This window comes from Silurus meridionalis, chromosome 16, assembly GCF_014805685.1.
Source record: "Silurus meridionalis isolate SWU-2019-XX chromosome 16, ASM1480568v1, whole genome shotgun sequence".
Taxonomy (NCBI): domain Eukaryota; kingdom Metazoa; phylum Chordata; class Actinopteri; order Siluriformes; family Siluridae; genus Silurus; species Silurus meridionalis.
The window spans coordinates 13847043-13869530 of NC_060899.1; the positions used below are offsets into that span (position 1 = coordinate 13847043).

The following is a 22488-nucleotide window of genomic DNA, read 5'->3' on the forward strand; positions in this document are numbered from 1 at the left end:
TGTATATGGGTACATGAGTGGAAGATTGTCTGCTATAAAGCTCTGACTTCAAACCTATTGGGATGAATGTGAACCCTGACAGCACCCCAGACCTTCTCACATACTTCAGAACCTGACTTTACTAACACCCTTGTGCCTAAATGAATGTCACATAAAATTAACAATTAGATCTCCACAAAATCTAGTGGAACATCTTCCCAGAAGAGTGGAAGTTATTATAAGGGCAAATGGGGACTAAATGTGGAATACGTTGTTAAAAAAATCTCAGGTGTCCATCAACATTTGTCTAAATATTGGACATTATATAGAAATATATTTTCTACTCCAGGTAATTAAAGAGTTGACAAACCCGCTGTTGTATCGTTGCGTGTTTGTGCTCCATGTCTCTTTTCTCCATCGCTGAATCGATCACCAGCTGGTCCAGCTACATATGAAAACACACACAAACACACACACACACACACACACACACACACACACACACACACACACACACATATATATATATATATATATATATAGACACACAATATTTTTTCAGAACGTACATGTAAAAATCTAATAATATTAATAATATTCTCAATAACAAGCCCAAAAATACACTATATGGGCAAAAGTATTGGGACACCAGACTTTCCCCACCCCTACATCAATCTTTCCCAAACCGTTGCAACAAATTCGAAGGCACACAATTGTATAAGACATGTTCGGAAATTTAGACATTTATGAATGAATAAATGTTTATAATTAGACATGTTTGGAAATTAAACTAAGAGACCCAAAACCTGTTCCAGCATTTCAATGCCCCTGTGCTCAAATCAAGCTCCAAAAAGATCTGCTCTACATGGTGTTGGTGTGGAAGATCTCCTGCTACAGCGCTCCAACCATATTGAATACCTTTGGGATGATTTGGAACGCTTCACCAGAGGCCTCCTCACCTCACCTACATCAGTTCCTGACTTTACTAACACCCTCGTGGCTGAATGAATTTCACACTAATCTTCACCAAATCTAGTGCAACATCTTCTCAGGAGTTATAGAGGTTAATATAAGAGGAAATGGAGACTAAATGTGGAACAGAATGTTCAAAAAGCACACAATCTGACGCTCAGGGTGTCCACAAACTTTTGTCCATACAGTGGAGTTGTGAAGCACGTTGGTGGTAGCACCATTTCTCTGGATTATAAAAGGTGTAAAAACATGAATCTGATTAGGTTTTAGTTTAAACTTCTTTATGAGGATGTGGTCGTCGGTCACCTCGGCTGCCAGCTTCTTCATGTAAGGGTCGATCTCATTGAGCAGGTTGAACCCCTGCTGGAAGAGCGAGTACTGTGCGTGCATGAACGACAACATCTGCAGGACACAGAGGAAGAAAGGTTTAAAGGAATGAAATGAAAGACCCGAGACAAAGCCAGACTGTATAATGTGCACCGAGACAAGAATCTGCACAACCCAATCAGATTAGAGCAATCCGATCACACTGACGTGGAACTTACTGCGTCTAGAATCTCGAATTTCTTTTTGGCCTGAAGAACGTTGATCTACAGAGGAGGAAAAAAACAGCACTCAGCAGATGCTTATTAATTAGAGTTCAGTGAAGGGGTCTCTAGTGTCAGAAGGAAAGTGGAGAGTTTTCCAAAACAGTAGGAACAAAGAAGAACCTCTGTGTGTGTGTGTGTGTGTGTGTGTGCATGTGTGAGGGTGTGTGTGTCCGTTTGTGTCTGTGTAAACATGTGTGTGTCTGTGTGAGGGTAGGTAAGTGTGTGTGTGTGTGTGTGTGTGTGTGTGTGTGTGTGTGTGTGTGTGTTACCTGCAGAACGTAGTCAAGTGCTAGGTGGCGGTAGCACTTGCGGGTGATGTTGAGGGAGCTGGTGGCCTCCTCCACCTCGTGCGGCTTGTTCCTGGGCGCCTGAGCGTTCTTCACCTGAGTGATCTCCAGATCCTCACGCACCCGATCAAGTGCTTTTCGTTTCCTTGAACTTTCGCACATCCCTGACACACACACACACACACACACACACACACACACACACACACACACACACACACACACACACAATTGTATAGTCCTACATCAAATGTATGAGATGCTCTAATCATTTTTATGATTATGAATTATTTTATGAACATGGCTCTTATTCTATAAGCGGTTTGTTGCATCGTATTAATATGATATAAAACTACTTACTCTTTGACAAAATTGTGCAGCTGCTGCTTGACGGATCTCTGTGCCTGGTCAAACAGGATCTAAACACACAGAATGGCAGAAAACAGTGTTATTTAAAAATAAAAATACATACTCCACATGACTAAGCGTGTACAAACAAGGTTTCTGCCAGCAGATGGCGATCACACACTGGGAGGGGAGTAAGACAGACAGCCACAGCTGGTGGAAACAGTGACATAATAGATGAAGAGAGAGAGAAAAAGAGAGAAGAGAGGGAGAGAAAGTGAGAGAGAAAGAGAAAGAGAGTGAGAGAGAAAGAGAGAGATATTGATGATGAGGAGGAGGACGATGAGAATGAGGCTACTAAGTGAGACAGAGAAAGGAAGAAAGAGAGGAGAAAAGAGAGAGAAAGAGTAATGATAATAGATAATAGTAATAATAATAATATTGATGAGGCTACAGGTGTGACACTGAAAGAGAAAGAGAGAGAGAGAGAGAGAGAGAGAGAGAGAGAGAGAGAGAGAGAGAGAGAGAGAGAGAGAGAGAGAGAGAGAGAGATGATGAAAGCTACAGGTGTGCCACTGAGAGAAAGCGAGCACTTGGGTTTTGGCACCACTATGTTCTGAATGTTCTTGATGATGCAGCACACAGGCTCTTGTTCCATCATCTCAGAGGTGTGTTGTAGCCGCACTGCTAACGTTCCTGTGGCTTTACGTCAGTGTGATACGAGTGGTTCCATTACCGCTGTCAGTTCTTTACCGTGCTTCAGAAATACGACTCTATCGGAGGCAGTAAAAAAAAAAACAGAGGCTTTGGGAGAAAACTTGGTGAGTCAGTCTCCAGGTGGCCACTTCAGCAGAGGCTCTTTAACACTTTTATTAGCCCATAAAACTCTGACTGGCCCTGCACGAGTCAAGCCAGAAGGAAGAACAAAAACGTATCGAACACCTTTATAACTCAAGCACGTTAAACACGAATATACTAAAACACTTGTCGATTGCTTCTGTGTTTTTGTTAGTTTTTGTCCGCCATGTTGCTGCACTGATGTCATCTAGAGACGTCACAGTGCGAGAACAAACAAGGATCAGTTTTGACTCCTCAGTTTGATATCATTCTTCTGATTAATCCTGAGGAAAAATATTTCAGGAAATGTTTGTATGGCAGAACTCCCAGAGTGAGCCCCTTCACCATTTCACATATCCTTCACCCTTTCACCGTCCCTTTTCTGACACTTTTTTCGTTTCCTTCCTTCCTGTCATCTGTAACGGGTCAAAATGTCATGAAAATGTGCTCATCTTTGTGCCGTCTACATTTTTAAAAAAAGGACAAAATGTGGGATTTTCAAAAAGGAGCACATACAAATCGAATGCCCAGGTGTCCACAAACTTATTAGTACCTACAAATGATCATTATTTTAAATTTTTGAAATGTTTGAAAATGATTTCCTGCTTTTGTGCGATGCCTCAGAGCTCCAATCCAGCTGCTGTTTGCCTCTGTCTTCTACAACACTCACCATATTGTGTAACCCGATGGCACAAATAGGGTCAAACCGGGTCACTGTGTTTCCCTGTGTGAGTCGACCTCGGCCATTAACCTCATTTAGGACAATTTAAGCTTCCAGACATGATCACATGACCCCTTGTGCACTCTACAGAACAACAAGAGCGCTAAAAGGGTTAGGGAGACTGAGCACTGTAGCGTTTAGAAATCTTGTACAATACACTGGACACTGGATCCTGATCAGCAAGTGGCATATTGGTGGTGCTGGGATTTGAACCCATGACCATTCGATCAGAAGTCCAACATCATATCCACAGAGCTACAGCGGCAAATTAGCAACTAATGATAGCTAACGTTGTTATCAGTAACTTAATGTACAGTCAGGACTAGGGTTGCAAAGAGGTGGAATATTTCCAATAAATTTCCAGAAACTTTCCATGGGAACTTCATTTGGGGAATTTGGGAAATATTCCAAGATGGAACTGATAATTGATGAAGAATTAAAAAGAAATTTGGGGAAATGTGTATAAATTTATGTAAATGTGAAAAAACGCGCCAAGATGGACATTTTTGGACATTATTTTGTGTGCAGGATTCAAGAAATGGTGTGTTGTGTGGTGTGTTATGGAGGAATGTACAGTGCATGTAGGGTGAGTGGCCTCAGTAGCCCCGTGTGCATGCGGGTGATGAATGTGCGGGTAGAAATTCAACTGAAATTGTAGTAAATCTGTTTTTACGCCACATTTGAGTTCCATGTTTTAGGCTCACCTGCAATTTTTATAAAATCCCAGTTTATTCCTGTTAATTCCCACAGAAAGTTTCCAATCCTGTAAAAATTCCTGGAATTTTGAAACCCTGGTCAGGACACATGTCTCAGTGGTCCGCTCTCTAACCCTGACCCTACCAGTCACATTTGTGGAGGAAACCAGCAGGACGTACCATGTGGTAGTTCACGATCTCCTGCAGACTCTCGCCGCACTTCTCCAGACATTCCTGTCAGCAAACAGAAAGAACAAAGAGATGAAATGCTGAACAATCCTCATTCATGTTTCCAAAAAAATAGGTTGGTGGACATCTCACTGTAAGATCGGTATGTGTTATTCCACATATAATCTCCATCTGCTCTTCGGGATAGATTATTACTATGATCACTACATTTTGTGGAGATTTGTGCTCATTCAGCTACAAGGGTGTCAGTACAGTCAGGTAGTGATGTAGATGATGTGAGGAGGCCTGGGGTGCAGTCAGTTTTCACATTCATCCCAATAGGGTTTGAGCTCTATAGCAGGAGATCTTCCACTCCAACACCATATTAAGCAGATCTTCATAGAGCTGGATCTGTGCACAGGAGCATTCTCATTCTGGAACAGATTTGGGTCTCCTAGTTCAAGTGGAGGGAACATGTCATGCTACAGAATCCAAATACCTCCTGCAAAATTGTGTGCCTCCAAGTTCCTGGTAAACATTTGCGGAAGAGCCACAAATGGCTGGAGAGGTTTCCCAACACTTTTGCCTTTAATGAGGCCCTTAAGTACAAATTATGACACTAATGTGTGTGTGTTCACACACATATACACACACACAGACACACACACACACATATGCAAGCTTACTGATATCATTTGGTCCTTCTTGCACTGGTGAGACAGGTCCCGGATGCCGTTGACGAACAGCTTGTTGGCGCTGACGTACGCCTTCCCCGCTTCGATCATCCCACTGCATAACTTCACCAACTACAGAGAGAAAGAAAATGAGAGGGATAAAGAAAGAATAAAAGAAAGAGAGAATGAGAGAGTTAGTAGTCATAGTAGTTGGAGTAATTAATAGTGGGTTAGTACTAGCTACTACCAGTCTGCTGAAGTGAAGAGAAAAAAGACAGGAAGATGAATGTGTGTGTGTGTGTGTGTGTGTGTGTGTGTGTGTGTGTGTGTGTGTGTGTGCAGACAAGACTTCTTCTTCCCCATTTATCAGCCTCTGCATCTGTCCTGGTGTCAGTTATTTATTACAGTTTTTCTCAGCTCATCCTTAATATTTGCAAATCAGTGAGTGCATTTCTCAAAACAATGCGTACATACAGCACAACACATTGGTTTTCTTGCAAAAGCATGTACTTTTCTCAAAATCCTTCGTTCATCTCTCAAAAGTGAGTTTTTGTGTGAATGAACATCTCAATCCTATCAGAATAAAAAGTCTGTTATTGATTACAAACAGAATCGTCAAAATGTTTATTTATGTTTTTAGTATGATGCTGCACAGTTTCAAGATTTCTTGATATAAAACTATGGTTTGGATCACTGACTAAAAAATGGACAAAATTTGACTTCCTTTTTTGGCATTTATGAATTTCAGCAGCAGAAATTTATTTATTTGATTGCATATTAGATTTATATTGATTGCAAAAAAAAAGACAGGATTCACACTTTTACTGTACTGTACAAGTGTTTGTTTTAGAGAACTGGTTGATTATTGGTTGATCTGATGCCGTTCACTTGCCTTCGTTAGTGACAGTCAAGATTCATCTGCACAATTCAACACATTTACAACAAAATATTTTAATAGAAATTTTATATGAAAGAGTCTGACAACCATTTTGCACACACACACACACACACACACACACACACACACACACACACACACACACACACACGAGTGACAGGTAGAGTTTCCTCTACAGTGTAAGAGCTCTGTTTCCCATTAAAATCCCACATGAAGAGCAGAAGAACAATTTCCCACTTTCCCCTGCGTGCCACTGAGCCGCAGCTTCACACACACTGACACACACGGACACACTCAGACACACACTGCCGTCTCATGTGGCTCCGTGTTTGTTTTAAGCCCTCAATTATCACCCTAGGTCCTGTGTGTGTGTGTGTGTGTGTGTGTGTGTGTGTGTGTGTGTGTGTGTGTGTGTGAGAGAGAGAAAGAGAGAGACATTCTCAGGTGGCCTCCATGTGTGAGACTGTACCAGAAGGCAGTCATGAAACTTTGGCGCTCGAGTGTTTAATCTGCTCTTTTTTTCAATCTTACTCTTTCATTTGCTTTTCTGCTTTTCTTCCCTCGCTCTCTATTTTCCCTCTTTAATCGGGTAGAGTCAGGAGATAGATAGATAGATAGATAGATAGATAGATAGATAGATAGATAGATAGATAGATAGATAGATAGATAGATAGATAGATAGATAGATAGACAGACAGACAGACAGACAGACAGACAGACAGACAGACAGACAGACAGTCAGCTTGGTAAACAGACAGGCAGACAAATCAAACCACTCGAAAACATTAAGGTACAGCTGTACCTGACTATTAGAAAGCACTGAAGACTCCTTACAGAAAACCTGCATCGCTTCTGACACACAAACACGTGCGCACACACACACGTGCACGCACGCACGCACGCACACAAATGCCTGATAAGAGGACAGGAGGGGCGGAGTTATGTGATTTGACAGCTGTCACTCAAGGTCATCTACAACAGATGGAGCCATGACCTCAACAGCATCAGTGCAGCATCTGATTTTAGCTGAGCGCTGAGCTGAGACACCGCAGAAGCACTTACTGCTGCTCTAATGGACTCTTCACTATCCAGATTGGAAGAAAACCACAAAAACTGAGTTCATGATCTGATCTCAAGGCAAAACACAACCACAGCAATAAATCCTGGGATCCCGAGTCAGCACAAAAACCCGACCGTCCACCTTCAAGACTAAGGGATCATGCGGACAAATAGAAAATATATTTTTTATACAATATAAAATATCCAAATAGTAATTAAAAAAATAAAAAATAAATATATATATATATATATATATATATATATTATTTATTTATATATATTTATTTATATATATATTTATTATATATATATATATATATATATATATATATATATATATATATATATATATATATATATATAATAAACGAGTTAACCTCTGCTTTATCAGCAGTGTATAATGGCGTTGTCATGAGCACTTAACTTTTACTCTTGTTATGATATGTGTTGGAATTCGTGTTCCCTCTTAAGCCACGCCCCAAATTTTAGTTTTCTAAAAGAGACGCCTCCTTTGTTCTCTGATCAGATCGTTCATCCTGGAACAATACGAACGCCTGAAGTTACACAGATGAAACATCTCAGACACTCCAGAAGAGCCATGTCTGGTGTTACATGGTTTCCTAATGCAATCTGCAGGATGTAATGTGATTTATTTGCTTTATTATGTTAGCTTGTAGTGAAGCATCTCACCTTGTCCAGCTTCGCTTCAATCTCCACCACTTCAGTCTCTACCTCGTCGATATTCGCCCTGGAACACATACAAAAAAAACCTGAAGTTACTGCAATGCTCCATGAGAACTTATCTATTCTCCAGCACCACCATCACCCTCACCATCCTCATCAAGATATATAAAAGTGTATTCGATCTACTCTGGCTCCCACACTTTACCCAAACTAATACATTTGATCTAAAAGTTTACATGTGATTTGTAGGTGATTCTTTTTGAACATCCACATTTCATCACCATTTGCTTTTATAAAAATCTCCACCCTTCTGGAGAGATGTTCTGCTGAATTTTGTGGAGATTTGTGCTCATTTAGCTACAAGTGTGTTAGTAAAGTTAGGTACTGATGTAGGTGAGGTGAGGAAGCCTGGACTGTTTTCACATTTATTGTTTAATAGGGTTGAGGTTCCACAAGCATATCTTCATGGAGCTCTCTTTGTGTACAGTCAACTGGAACAGGTTTGGGTCTCCTATAGGGCTAAAACGAATACATAAATTCTAATCAGTTGCCTCAATGCTTCATTTAGTCCATGCAACTATACACAGAGCACAGTTTCCCCACGGACCATTATTACTGACGCACCACCCGCTAAACTCTGTAGCGCTATGGACAGGTAAACGGCAGAAAGTTTCCAAAGTTTGGGAACATTTCAAACTAAAACATAAAGAAAACACCGTTGTTTTTAAGAGTAATCTCAAATGTAGTTTAATATTTTTATTTATATATTTGTATTTGCATTTTGATGCAAAAATCTTAAATGTTTAAATCTTAATTAATTAATGAATTAATTAATCAAATTAATTGATGAAATAATCGGTAGAATACTAGATAGCTACAGTCTCTAGTCTCCTAGATCAAGTAAAGGGAACATTTCATGTCATCGCCTCCAGAGTCATGTGTCCCAATACTTTTGTCCATATAATGTATATACCTGGCGGCTCTAGAAGCCCATTGGTTGCCATTTTGCCTGAAAATAGACAAAGAAACTATACAAACTATCAACACACAAAAATATTAGTTTTATTTAATGGTCAAAATGTGACACTTAGAAATGTACCGTATAATCAGTCTTTTGCACTCGTTCTTTCCCTGCTCTGTGCAGGACGACAATGTGATCGACGAACTTACAGACGTGTGGTGATGATGGAATTGTTAAATAGAATGTGTTCTTGTGAAAAGTGAAACGGTGAGAATGTCCTGAACCTCAGGAAAGGGAAGGTGTAGTGAGTGGTGCTGAAGTTATTTCAGTAAAATGTGTGTGTGTGTGTGTGTGTGTGTGTGTGTGTGTGTGTGTGTGTGTGTGTGTGTGTGTGTGTGTGTGTGTGTGAGAACTGGTTAAGAGGAAAGCAAGATATGTGACAGATCTCAGGCTGTGAAATGATTCATTCGCCACTCGCCACGTGTCGCGATTTCACCCCCGTCTTGAAGCATGTATCGAACAACAGAAAGTTGTATATTTTATTTCTATTATAAAGCAGGTTAGGGGCCTTGTTTAGGAGCCCAACAATTGCAGCTTGGTAATGCTGAGCTTTGAACCCCAACCTCCAGGGCAGTAACCCAGAGCCTTAAACACTGAACCACCACCACTGCCCTGAGAACATGGTGTTGGTTGCTGACATGCCTCAAAAGAAAAAGTTGGAGCTAGTGTACAATGTAAAAAGTCCAATACTTCCTGCATTTGAAATGCATTAATATTGGATTCTTTGTTAAACACTGAATTTTTCTGATTCGTATTTGTGAAGCCTTTTTGTCAAAACTCAGATGTTTTTGTTGATAAATGATGAAACGTTGCTTAGGAGTGAAGTCAAAATCTGGGAGACAAGGAATTAAAATATAACCGAGACACAGTCTCTGCCCAGTGTGAGGCAGTGAACTCATCTACACAATGTCTGCCAGCTAGTGTGTGTGTGTGTGTGTGTGTGTGTGTGTGTGTGTGTGTGTGTGTGTGTGTGTGTGTGTGCTCCACTGAGAGAGTGATGAGAGTGAGAGAAAGAGATTCTGACTGCCAGTAATTCGACACAGACAAAACAGAGAGGCAAACAGCGGCTGGGTAACTGTGTGCCAAACCTCCATGTCTGCGTGTCTGAGACGAAACTGGAGACATTTTTTTTCTGTCCAGATGTAGACGAGATGTTTATTTAGACCGTCCTGACATTCATCCTGTGGAAATCTCCCGTCTCCCTCTGCTGAGACCTTCTTAAAAACAAACAGACTTTCTAACCTCGCAGCACCTTGTGGTGGATATGATGGAAATCTTTCGAGGTTGCATCAAAAGGTGTCAAAACTAGTTTTGTGAAACGCGAACAGATGGCAGCACAAGGTGACACGCACAGTCACAGGGTGCACTGACCTTTATAAGTCAGTTTGCCAAAAGTCTGCTATTCTGACCACAAGCTCTCTTCACACCTAGTTACTAGTAATACTGCACTCCAGAGACTCAAGAGAGGCTTGTGACTGTCTAGTGTCATTGTGATTGACAGGCAACCCGGACCACTTGCATCCCTCACCATGGATATCTGTGACATTTCTGAGGCAACTTACGTATACCTCATCCTTATGACTTAAAGTTACACCTTTAATTAGAAAAAATCCAAGACTCTGAAGTCTCCTTCCATCTACCTCACAGCCATAAAGCCCTTCCTAAAGTCCTCTCTTAGTATATATCACACATTTGTGCTTCAAAATACTACATTAATATCAACTTATATCTTTAATAAGTCCATTTGAATCAACATGCACAGGTCCAGACTGCATAGTGTACACAGTACAATGTGTGTGTATTTCCTGAATGGAAAAGCACATACTTGGCGGACAGCTGCTCTATCTGACCCTCTGGCTTTCTCTCTCTGTCCTACTTCATCGCACATGGCACTCCGAAGACCTCCGGGCATGTCCCCACCTCCCCCTGAGGACTGTATCTATGGTAACTGATGCTGGCAGGGGATGATCTGTCTCACTAAACTCGCCATTCAGTCAATGGAAAAACGATGATGTCATTTCTGCTTTCACTACACTGTACAATAAGGAGGTGTTGAATTCTGGATTCTGATATAATAAGAATAATCACATGATTTTGTGCAAGGGGTCCTGGCCGTGTAAACGAAAGGTATTCTTGTTCAATGTTTCTGGTGCACCTGCCGATCTTTACCGAATCGCACCACACCACCTGCTGCACCGCGCACTTTCGAGTTAGATTGCGCGAATTATGGAACATATCCAAAATACCGCCTTGTTTACAGTATCGCAATGAAACTATACATATTGCAGCCCCTCTATCGTGATACATATTGTATCGACAGATTCTTGCCGATACACAGAGCTAATTGCGATGGGGTTTAAAAAAGTATTACACCTCTGTCTCATGCACACACCTCTAGCATCATCTATTTCCATTCCACTGGAAAGTACAGCCTGTCTGAGGTGCAGCTGCACTTCGAATGCCTCAGTGGCGATGATGGATGTCGTTATTGTGCCCTTGAGCGAGGCACTTGATGCCAAGCTGTTTCAGGGACGCTGTGTGCTCGGACTGTATCAAAAATCTAAATCACGTCGTTGCAAAGCTTAGACTCAACCAGCTGCGTTTCACATCATCGAAGTGATATATAATAAAAATATATAATAATATATAAAAATATATATAATAAAAATATACCTTCCTGCTAGTTTACTAGCTCAGGCACCAAGAAAGCTAAAATTATTACTAAGGGGCCAAGCAACAAATATGTGCTGGCCATTGGCGTAAAATATGCCTAAAACAGTGGTGGGCAGAGTCCACAAACCATGTACGTACTTGATTAAAAATAGAACAGTATTTGCCTTCAAATGTACTTGGTACTTAAATGTACTTAAATATCCAAAGTAATATGATGTATTATGGCTATAATGTTCCAATTTGCATTTTTGTACAAGACTTTTACTTAATCAACTCTGTTTATGTGAAAAGACTCTCTTAGCAAAGCGATCTATTAATGGAATGATATTAATAAGCCAAACACTGATAGATATCTCTTAAAATTATCATAAGACCAAAATGGTGACCTGCTACATGCTTGATCAGTTGTTTATCCACTAATAAATAAAAAGGAGCAACTGATTTTGCAAAATAAATAGAAATACTTCAGTAAAGTACAGATACACAAAAAAGCTGCTTAGGTACAGTAACAATGTACATTTACTGTCCACCACACCCCATGGTTATAAATATATCATCGACCAGAATCCAAAGCAGCTTAGAATTCAGCAAGGACACCATGCAAGCGGGGTTAAGGATCACTATGACCAGCACATCACTAATCCCACCAACTCGCCTGACCTCAAAGGTATGAGATTTATTTGTTGGTTTTGTAAATCCAAGTTTGATCCGTTCTCTATAATCCTCGACCAACATGGCTCCTCCTACCATCACAGTCCATCGACTCAGTCAACGCCTCCCACAATGTACCCGTGCCTCCAGTGAGAACTCTTGGCAGTAGCTCTCAGGTGGAAACTGATTTTGGCACAGACGCAGGGTCGGTCACGAAACGCAAATACAGTACATGTGGGTGGTATCTTTCCTCACACACCATTCCCTCGGGCTGTGGTTTGGAAATTGTTGGTATGCTAAGGCCAGCTGGACTCACTTAAGCCTGCCAAAGAGCTACTAAACATACGTAGCTCACCACAACTCCGCTGTCAAGCCTAGAATGTGAAGCATCAACAGACGGAATCTAAGAATTAGGAAAAAACGAGGGTGTCCTTCTCCTCTGGCTCACGGTGCACTTCTCTTGACTGCTTGCATTCCTACTTAACCAGCCCAAGTCCGACCCAATTCCATCCAGAGATTTCGAAGGAGTCTATCTGCAATGCATTTGCCGAGCGCATTCTTCTTTGCCAGCCACCGTGGACGAGGAATACCACTCAACTAAACCAGCATGCAGATGTTCGGAGATATTGCATGGGCGAACAGAAATCGTCTGTTAACCAAAGGGCGCTCGGATCAACAGCACTGTCGACGGTTTAACTGCTACACTGATGTGTTTCGGGCAGCTGTATACTTGGCAGAAATCTCGGTTCTTAAAGACAGATCAGGACAGCTGAGAATGCTTCCGTTAAACTGGCCTCCGTTCAAATGAAAACAAGAAGTCGAGCGTGCTCGTTGTGTGCGAGGGAGAAGTTATGTTCGTGCTTCCCATGGCAGGTTGGAAAGCGGTAAATAATGGTAACATGTTTCAGCTCTCCGAGCTTGGCATGCAAGTCCTCGATGAAACTGTCAGAGGCAGATAGACAGGAGTGTCCAAGTCTCTTGGAAAGATTAATACCCTTTTGGCTCCGAGACACCGGACGTTGCTCATTAAGCAGCACAGACCTTCTCCCACAGATAACATTCTGCAGACTATTACTATTCCCCTTTTGGGAGTCCGACTCTCTTATCGCTTATTCACTGGCCAAAACCATTTGCTGAACTCTTAGAGTGTGAGAGATGGATCTGTATCTGGGGTAATCTCAAATGGTTGTAACATTATGCAATTCAGGTGCAGATAATAGCAAAGAAGTGCATTAAGGTTAGAGGATTTCTACATCAGAGTAGATCACTGCGAACCCTTTCAAGACCTAAAAGAGGAATGTATAGCAGTTGAAGGTTTACCCTTTTAAGAAGTAGAAAAACTGTTAAGTAACCTCTGGTTTGGTTCGAGCACAAACATCTGATCTGACTATGTAAATGGGTCTGTATATACTGTACCTCTGGGGTCTTAAAACAACGTAGGTATCTTGTTACCTCATAGTTCCAGGGTCTCGGATTTGATTTGGAGTTACCTACAGGTTCTCTCTGACATTTTGTGGAATACCTCTGGATAGGTTATGCCAAATTGGCATTAAGTATAAATGCATGATACCATGGAATGGACTCTTGTGCAATGGACTCTCAAGTTCCCAAGTTCTCTATATGACCCTGACCAGGATTGAGCACTTACCAATAATAAATGAATGAAGATTAGACACTTGGTTAACCAATTACTTCGCAATGACGTCTTACTTCAATGGTGGTCATAAATTCTACTTGTTTCTAAAGTTGTTTGTGGTTTTCAGGGTAATGATGATGGTAATGATAGCCAAATCCCCTCAAGTTACATATTAGTATCATTTATCACACAAAAACAACTTCTCTGCTGTAGAAATGTAAAGATTGGTTCCATGGTCTGTTATGTACAGTTGTTGTCTTGAGAATAATTCAAATGTTATGAATTCAGCATTTAACATTCTAGCCTTACAATATGACATGTTTTAAAGGTATAACAGGTTTAGGAGAGTTACTTTTTCGAATAGCACCACCCGTGTACTCACAGACATTCACACTGTATTGTCTTTCGCACGCGATCAGGAGGAAAAAAGCAAGGAACCAGAGAGGACAGATCCTCTGCAGTGACAGCAATGTGCGAAACCTCCTTCCTTCCTGTCATCCTTTACAGAGCGAAACTGCGTCAGTTGATAACACTCTGGCCTGAGTGATATGGAACAAACCATGGAGTGTGTTAAGGCGCTGATTCATATCGGAAGGGAAAAAAAAATCTGAAAAGGTACTGGAAATTCTTAGGACTCGGACGATTTGTGAGAAACAGCTAAAGGGAAAATATGCCTCTTAGCGGGTTCGTAAAGTATTTTCAGGAATGTAGATCTGACATTGTTTTGGCAATCCCTTCAGGTTATTTATTTTATTCAGGTTAGAGAGAAGAAGGAACGTTGTTGCAGCAAAGGATATTGCAAAAAGAGTATTGCACTCATGGATTTGCATTCTTACACTGACCAAAACATTTTTAAGCAGTCATTATTATCAGTGCAGCTTTGCAGTTCAAGTACCAGAAACTGGTGCAATGGTGAAATTCTAGCCTCCGCATCTACTCTTGATTGACATAACGATTTGCTCCAGTAACTTGCTGCGCATCATCACAATCAATTATGAATTTCACAGGAAATGCAGCCAAATCCCCACCGGCCGTCTAATGAGCTGATTAGTCACTTTCAATTTAGCCAAAGTTCAGGCATGACATTCTGAGCGCTGATCAATGACCCCTGCCGAGAGGGCAGCTGCCCCCACGCTGCCCCAAGGCCCCTTCCCCAGCTGGGATTAGACGACTGTCAGGAATACACAGGGCAGGAGGGCACAGTCACTCCACACACTTCCACCCCCACACACAAGTTGGCTGATGGACTCTGGCCAGAAAAGGCAGGGTCCAGTCCTAATGGTTTCCCGCTTTTTTCCCCCTGCCTGACATTTACAAAACGCAGCAAACCCTTGGACCGAAAAAAGTTTCCGTTTCTTAATGTATCCCTTCTTATTGCAAGAGTGTAACAATGTACAGATTTTCAGCAAGCATAAGAACAAATTAAAATTTCAGGCTGTTTTCCAACTTTAAACTGAAAGTTCCTTTCAGTTTATAAAAAAAAAGTGCTGATGTTTCTGGCCCTCAACTTATCCTTGTCTTCATCACACTATCTTAGACAGCCAAGATAAGCATCCCCTGTGAGAAGTATCACTCAGCACGAGAGGATGTCACTTTCGACTATCAACACGTGATTAGTCAAGGAAAGCACGGGATACGATACGAGATTGCAGATCTGGAAAGCATCAGATTCTCAAGTTCTCGAGTAAACAGAGGAAGCCTGGGAGTCACGAAATGTTAATAGAGCGTTATGAGCTTTTCAAGTAAGCACAACTTTATAGTCTCGGGCTACGTCTACATTAATCCAGATACATTCATCTAAAAGCACTCTGCATCCCCATTTTAGTTTTGAATCGCTTTCCAACAGTTGCTCATCCACACTGAAATGCCTGACATCGCTCAAGTCTCTGTATTGTGCACGAGCAAAAGGTAAAAGGCTTCGAACTGCACCCTTTGTACCTGCTGTTTATTTATTTTCCCCCTCTTTGAAAGTTCTCAGCAATGACTAAAAATGTGTAATCTCTTCCGAAAGTCCCCACTACGACGCGCTAACATCGTTTTTAAATGTATCCTTTGTTAGAGGGCATTTTCAAAACGCTACATTTACTTTGACTGGAAATGCCGTCTCGGTGTGAATGGAAGGTCAAAATGGATAGGAACATTTTTTATTTTTTTATTTTCAAACAAAAACGTATTAGTGTGGACATGGCCTCAATAAGAACAAATGACTTGGTTTTCAGAATGGCTTCATATTCTCCAGCAGATGCCTAATTAGTGTGACATGCTGTCCTCATTAACCATGTCCAGTGTTCGCAAATACAGTGGGATGATTTGTCTGAAAAAAGAGGGTCTCTGAACATGGCAGATGGCACTGGGTTTCACCAAATAGTCCATGTGACTCATACGTGTCTTATATTATCCATTGTAGAAGATAAGCATCCGTATAGAAACACTTTCATCGGAAGGACTCCCCGATCAGGGCGATGCAAAAGATCATGAGGATATGGGGGAATTTATGTTCATTACAATGTCTGACCTGTAGGATCACTGTTGTTTCCAGCACCTGATTTTCTTCTGAGATTTTCACCCATAACAGTCTTCATAGTGGTGCGGAAAACAAAAAACACATAGAATACAGATTAACTTGGTAGAGGCACAGCTGCATCTTCTTGGAAACAGACAAGTAAAAGAACGTCTGGTTTTATTAAGTTTTTTTAACTAGTTTTTTTTTGTTTTTTAACTATCTGTATCATATTGAATTGCATAGCATTATATCGAATTGTGTTGAAACAAATCGAAATCGGATCGCACTGCATCGTAATAAGGGTGAATTGTATCGCATTGCATCGGTAGCTGCTTCACATGTATCTTTAATGTATCGTATCGTTGGCTTTGCATTCCGTTTTGGAGATGCCCTAATGTATAAAAATATATAAAGGAGAAGCGTGTTAAGGAACGACCATTCCTAGCTATTATGAAAGGTTCTGACTTATCGGGTGCTGCACAGCTTTAAACTCACAGGAAACAAAAAAGGTCAAACATTCCTTTGTTTAATAACTGAAAAACTTGCCAGCATTGACAAGTACACTCACTATAATCATATTAGATTATTTTCCTACATTAAGTACATTCAATGTCTTACATCAGATGCTTCTTGGAGATCTTTGTGTCCTGTGTTTAGGCTAACTCGAGAGTGAAGGATTCACATTTCAAAAAGCGTCCTGCCACCCCAGTAAGTAGTAATTTGGCCTGGTCCTTGGGGAACACTTCACACACACACACACACACACACACACACACACACACACACACACACACTAATGCACACTACACAGAACAGTGGCCCAACAAAGCCTGGCATGAGGGAGATGTTGTGAGATTAACCCTTTTAGGTCACTCTGAGCAGCATTGTGCTTTTATTCGTCCGCTTTATGCCATTGAGCCGCTGTATTCAGAGTAGTTAGCGCACATTCCTTAAATAAGAATGCAGTGATTAATGCCAAAAACCCCAGACTTAAGCAACGCAGCAGTTCAGACCGATCGCGTCTTGGTTTCTAAATCTCGTTTTCTGAGACTCGATGTTCAACACTCAATGATATTTTTTGTTTTGCAATCAAGTTTAAACATCTAGAAATGTAAAGAAAACTGAAATTTGCTCCGCCCACCGCTTCATTGTGTTTTAAAAGTGCTGGGTGTTCATGTGTTGTATTTGTAGAATCTGTGCACAGAGAGCAGACAGTGTGGGGCGACTCATGTAGAATTTAGTACGGGGTGGTCCATCATGACTACAGCGCGCAAAAATGTCAGTAGATATACAGGCGGGAACTGCATCTCACACACACACACATATATATGCAGGCTGTGAGAACCCTCATACACAATGCTCCATTGTCCACTGCCTCTCATTCTCCTAGTTGAATGGAGGAAGATCGTTCCACGCTTGGGATTTTGAAGTCTTCTGTCACGTTCAATGAATGGGAAATGACCACGTCGTCTTCAAAAGGCGCCTTCGGGAATTTTTTCACGCGCCATGCTAAGATGTGGCGCGAAACTCCATCTTGACCATTTTGGGGTTTTTTTTTTGAAATGGTGACTTGGAGTACGTCATGAAATGTAAGACGGCCCCCAAATTAAAATATTACCAAATATGATGTAATGTGGAACATGCGACCATAGAAATCATTACATTACAGCCATAATGAAGCATAGTATTTTGGATACTTAAGTACATTTGTCATTTGTAATATTTTACCTACTGTATCTCTACTCTCACTCAAGTACATCGTTTGTGTACTTTGGCTAATGCTGTTGTTACTACAGAAACGATGGGAGATTAGAATGAGCATGTTCAGTAAATACCTGTCATTTATTGCTAATGCTAACAATTTCAAACAAAAGGGTCTGCCAGCTGAGTCAAGAATATGAAATAGGTTTGAGGAGAAAGAAGATATTAGAAAGCGAGACACAAACTAGTTTTTCATTACTGAAATATTTGATATTACTAGCTTACTTTTTTATTTTACTCAGTTTGCAACCAGTCATAAGAAACGAAGAAATATTTGGTATAAATTATATTTCTTTGTCATCTTTAAGGTGCAAACTTTTAATCTCACAACAATTAGCATGGTTTTCACTGAACAGAGGTTGTATTTTATAAAATCCTATGACCCTTTGTTATCAAGTCACCTTTGTAATTTTGTGACTGGAAAATAACAATGGCCCGACAAAAATAAACATTCGCAAAACCAGTGAAAGGGACATAGTGAGAACGAAAGGCTGGTTTCATCCTTTTTTTTTCTCTGCAGATGTTTCCGTTTTTTTGCTGTGTTCGCCTTGACGTCATCGTCGTGGATTTGTACCAGGATGCTACTGAACTCATACTCGTGACTCGAACAAAGTCGCACTAGATCGCCAGAGATCAACCGCGAGGAAATGGCCATCAATATGACGCGCATTGCATTATTAGAGAATGCGATTTCACATCCTGTGGAGCCCAGACATGTAAACTTGTTGTTAAGACTTGTCACATGTACTTTACAGCCCAGTGAAAAACTTACTTCATATATCCTAGTGATGTTAGGAAGCTGGGGTCAGACATAATTAGGGTTACAAAATCCCAGGAATCCTCAAGACTGGAAACTTTCCATGGAAATTAACAGGAATGAATGGGAATAAATAAGGAATTTACCAAATTTCTGATTAGCCCAAAACAGGGAACTTAAATATAGTTAAAAAAAAATCTGACAGGATATTTTGGGTCAAAAACAACCAGATTTAATGCAATTTCAGTTGAATTTCTACGCCCCCTCTATTTCCAAATCTATATTAGTTTGCATGAATGTCATGCTTATGACGTACAAATAATATGTTTATATTAATTTTTGTATATGATACAGTTTATATCAATGTCCTCAAATTTCAAATTAATTGCCGCAGGTTCGCTTAAGTTGGCAAAATTTTAAGTTGCCAAAATCCCCAGATGAAGATTTCTGAGAAAATGTCTGGAAATATTCCACCCCTAGACATCATACAGCCCCCCTGAAACGCTGAGGTTTAAGGACCTTGCTCAGGGGCCTCAAGAGTGGCAGCTTGGTGATACCAGGGCTTGAACTCCCCCAACCAACCACTCTTCAATCAGTAACCCAGAGCCTTAACCACTGAGCCACCACCTCCTCAGAAGGTTGGTCACGATAGATCCAGCTGTTTCAGATGATGAAATTTCATTAATTCTCCATACCCATAAGAATAATTGTAGGTGAAAGTACAAGAGAGAATACTGTTTGCATGGTGGGAAATGAAAAGTGAGTGCTGTCCTAATGGGCAGCTGGTCTACACGGCACAAACAGACCACCGTCACATTTAAGAAGCTCCTGTTACGCCTCAGTGAGCACCAATGCAAACCGCAGGGCCTTTAGAAACTGCAACAATAACAACATCGCAGCTCCAGCATACCACCAGCAGGGGTAAAGGGCTGGCACCGAGCCTGGCAATGCCTCTTAACCCTCCTGTTATCTAAGGGGCAGTTTGGTCACATTCAATGTTTAACATCTGTAAATACATGATTGACAATTTTTTTGCTTTAGATTCAATGACCTAATTTAATCTGGACAACTCTGTAAACCTAAAATAAACATGATATTTTTCTTCAATTTCCTCTACACATTTTGTAGCATCGGTGTTCTTTAAGGTTAATTTGTTTATACACTATCACCTATAAAATAGTCCTCTTGCACAGGAATCTTCGGGAAGAAAGCGAAGTGCACAGAGCCAAATCTGGAGAGTAGGGTGGGTTCGGAAGTGAGATGCACATTGTTCCTGACGATCTTTATGCACGAGTTGCCGGATGGTTTCGACATTTTCAGGGGTTGAGCTTGTTGAAGGACTTCCTGATTTCTCGTCGTCTTTTAGTAACGTTTTTACACTCTTAAAGCGCGCATGCTGCTCCAAACACCTCGTACGACCCGTTGCAGCGTTGCCGTATATCAAACGTACGTCGTGTCGAACGTCTCTGTGGCATATTTGCCCATTTTCACGAAAAACGTGGTCAGAATAGCACCAGTTAGCACTATTAGTCTCGAAAATGTTTGATTCCACCTCTTAAACCAATGATAGTTCACATGACATGGGGGTAGGGGAAACCCTAATTCCCTCATAAATTTCCTATGGGCGACAGAGAAACTTGATTATTATTGAAAATGGAGGAATTACGGCAGTCAACAAAGACATAAGGTACTTCAGACAAATTTTTTTGTGTTTTTAAATTGCTGGGGTCTAATCTGTTATCAGATTTTAGGGTAAAAGAGGGGTTAAACTAGCCATGGTACTCTAGCAGATGAGTAACACTTCTGCTCGACGCCACCCTTCATTAATCATGTGGTTAATTCAATATGACTACATCTTCATTAAAAGTCATTTAGTCTGAAATATGAATAAATTTCACTTCAGGGCAAGATGCTCCAAGGGCTGATTCAGTCCTGAGAGCAATGCTGAGGTCAGTGACATCAAAACACACATCCACACACACACCCTTGCTTACTAGGCCTGTGTTAATATTTCAGTGGGCAGCGTCAGCCTCAACTGTTTCCTGTCGTTTAAGCTGCAGTTCGCCCTTGAGCATAGTGGAAGATTAGTGCACAGGCTGGATCAAATCAGAACCAGATGAGCTGCAGATGTGAGTCAGCAAACATCTTGGCACCATCACGACTTGGCTAACGGCTGAACCGTGTGATTCTGAGTCTCACTGAACAAATCATGGAAGAAGAACTACAGAACAAAGGCACAGAAGTAACTAGAATGACAAGTTTGTTCGCTCAATGTGGCTACTTCCCTTCACACATAAGTGCACTCAATGAAGGGGTTTTTGATTGCGTGATCAGAGAGGGTTTCGCTGAAGGAAACGCATTAGGATCCGGTGCCTTTCCAGAGCAAGCGAACAGAGAAAGAATTGAAGCGTGGGTTTGTGATCTCTAGTACATCGGGGAGTTCTTCGCTTCCTGATCAAGGGGAGATGCGAGTGATGAATACACGGGCACGAGATGTATGGACATTCCTGCTCAGGCTGTTTAAACACATGGAAAATTCCCAGCGTGCTCCGTAGGAGGCTTTAGTCTGACTTTGTTCGGGGCTTCCAGGGGAACGATTTCACCCGGTTGCATGAGACGGCTGCACTGAATCATGGAATGGATGGGAGCAAAGATTTTATCCCCAAACAGACAAAAAAAATGGTTTGAATTCATTTCTTAGGAGAGCTTGTCTAAGGCTTCAAAAATGGGCTAAAGGTGAAGACCTGATCCCAAATGATTACTCAAATCTCAGAAGTCTAAATGATTCACACCAAGACAGACGACTTCGATTAGTTTCTTTAATAATATTAATAACAACAGTATATTCCAAAATAATATGGTAAAATGACCTCCTCAAACCTTAATGCCTTTGTATCATGGCAGAGAAACTGTGAAGACAATGTGAAGAAAATAATTAAGATGTAAAGATTGCTGAACAACTGGCACTGCACCTGAGCCCCACCATACATTCTGCAGGTGGTGAGCCTTTAACATCACATGCTGTGAGCAATGACTAAAGAAATAAGGCTGTCAATGCAGGTGTTATAATTGAGGTTCCACAAGGAAACGCTACACTTGAAAGGGTTTCACCTTCTAAAACAGAGACATGGTTTTAGACACCCAGAAGTAACCCATAATGATGTGAGGGAAGACCCCTGGAAAAAAATGTGTCATAGGACCGTTTTTTTTTTCTGTTTGCTAAGAGGCATTTGTAAACTGCAGTACTAAAGTGCAGCATCTTTTCACATTATGTCTTTTTGCACCAAATTATACATAGTATTACAAAATGTACACAATTTCAATAACTAGTTAGAACTGTACCTAGACAGACCCAAATACCAATAAAGAGATTCGATTTTTAAAATCTCTGGAGATTTAAATTTGGTGGCTAAGTGATTGCTGAGGCTTATTTTTGCCTTGTCTCACAATTTGGAATAGCAAAACAACAAGTAACACATGCTGGGCAGTCCTTACTATACTTGTGATTCAAATTAAGGCAAAATGTTGTCAAATGAAGTCAAATTTGGCCCCTAACATGCCCTGTTTCTTTCTCCAT

General features: G+C 40.9%; 1 protein-coding gene across 1 annotated transcript in view; it reads right to left on the reverse strand.

Moving 5' to 3' along the window:
- The window catches only part of acap3a (ArfGAP with coiled-coil, ankyrin repeat and PH domains 3a), a 48833-nt gene that overhangs the window by 16661 nt on the left and 9684 nt on the right, over positions 1 to 22488 (reverse strand). Inside the window, 9 exon segments of the mRNA XM_046869293.1 lie at positions 350 to 424; positions 1258 to 1353; positions 1497 to 1541; positions 1811 to 1970; positions 1972 to 1992; positions 2189 to 2247; positions 4607 to 4660; positions 5281 to 5400; positions 7916 to 7973. Of these exon segments, the coding sequence (XP_046725249.1) occupies positions 350 to 424; positions 1258 to 1353; positions 1497 to 1541; positions 1811 to 1970; positions 1972 to 1992; positions 2189 to 2247; positions 4607 to 4660; positions 5281 to 5400; positions 7916 to 7973 (688 nt within the window).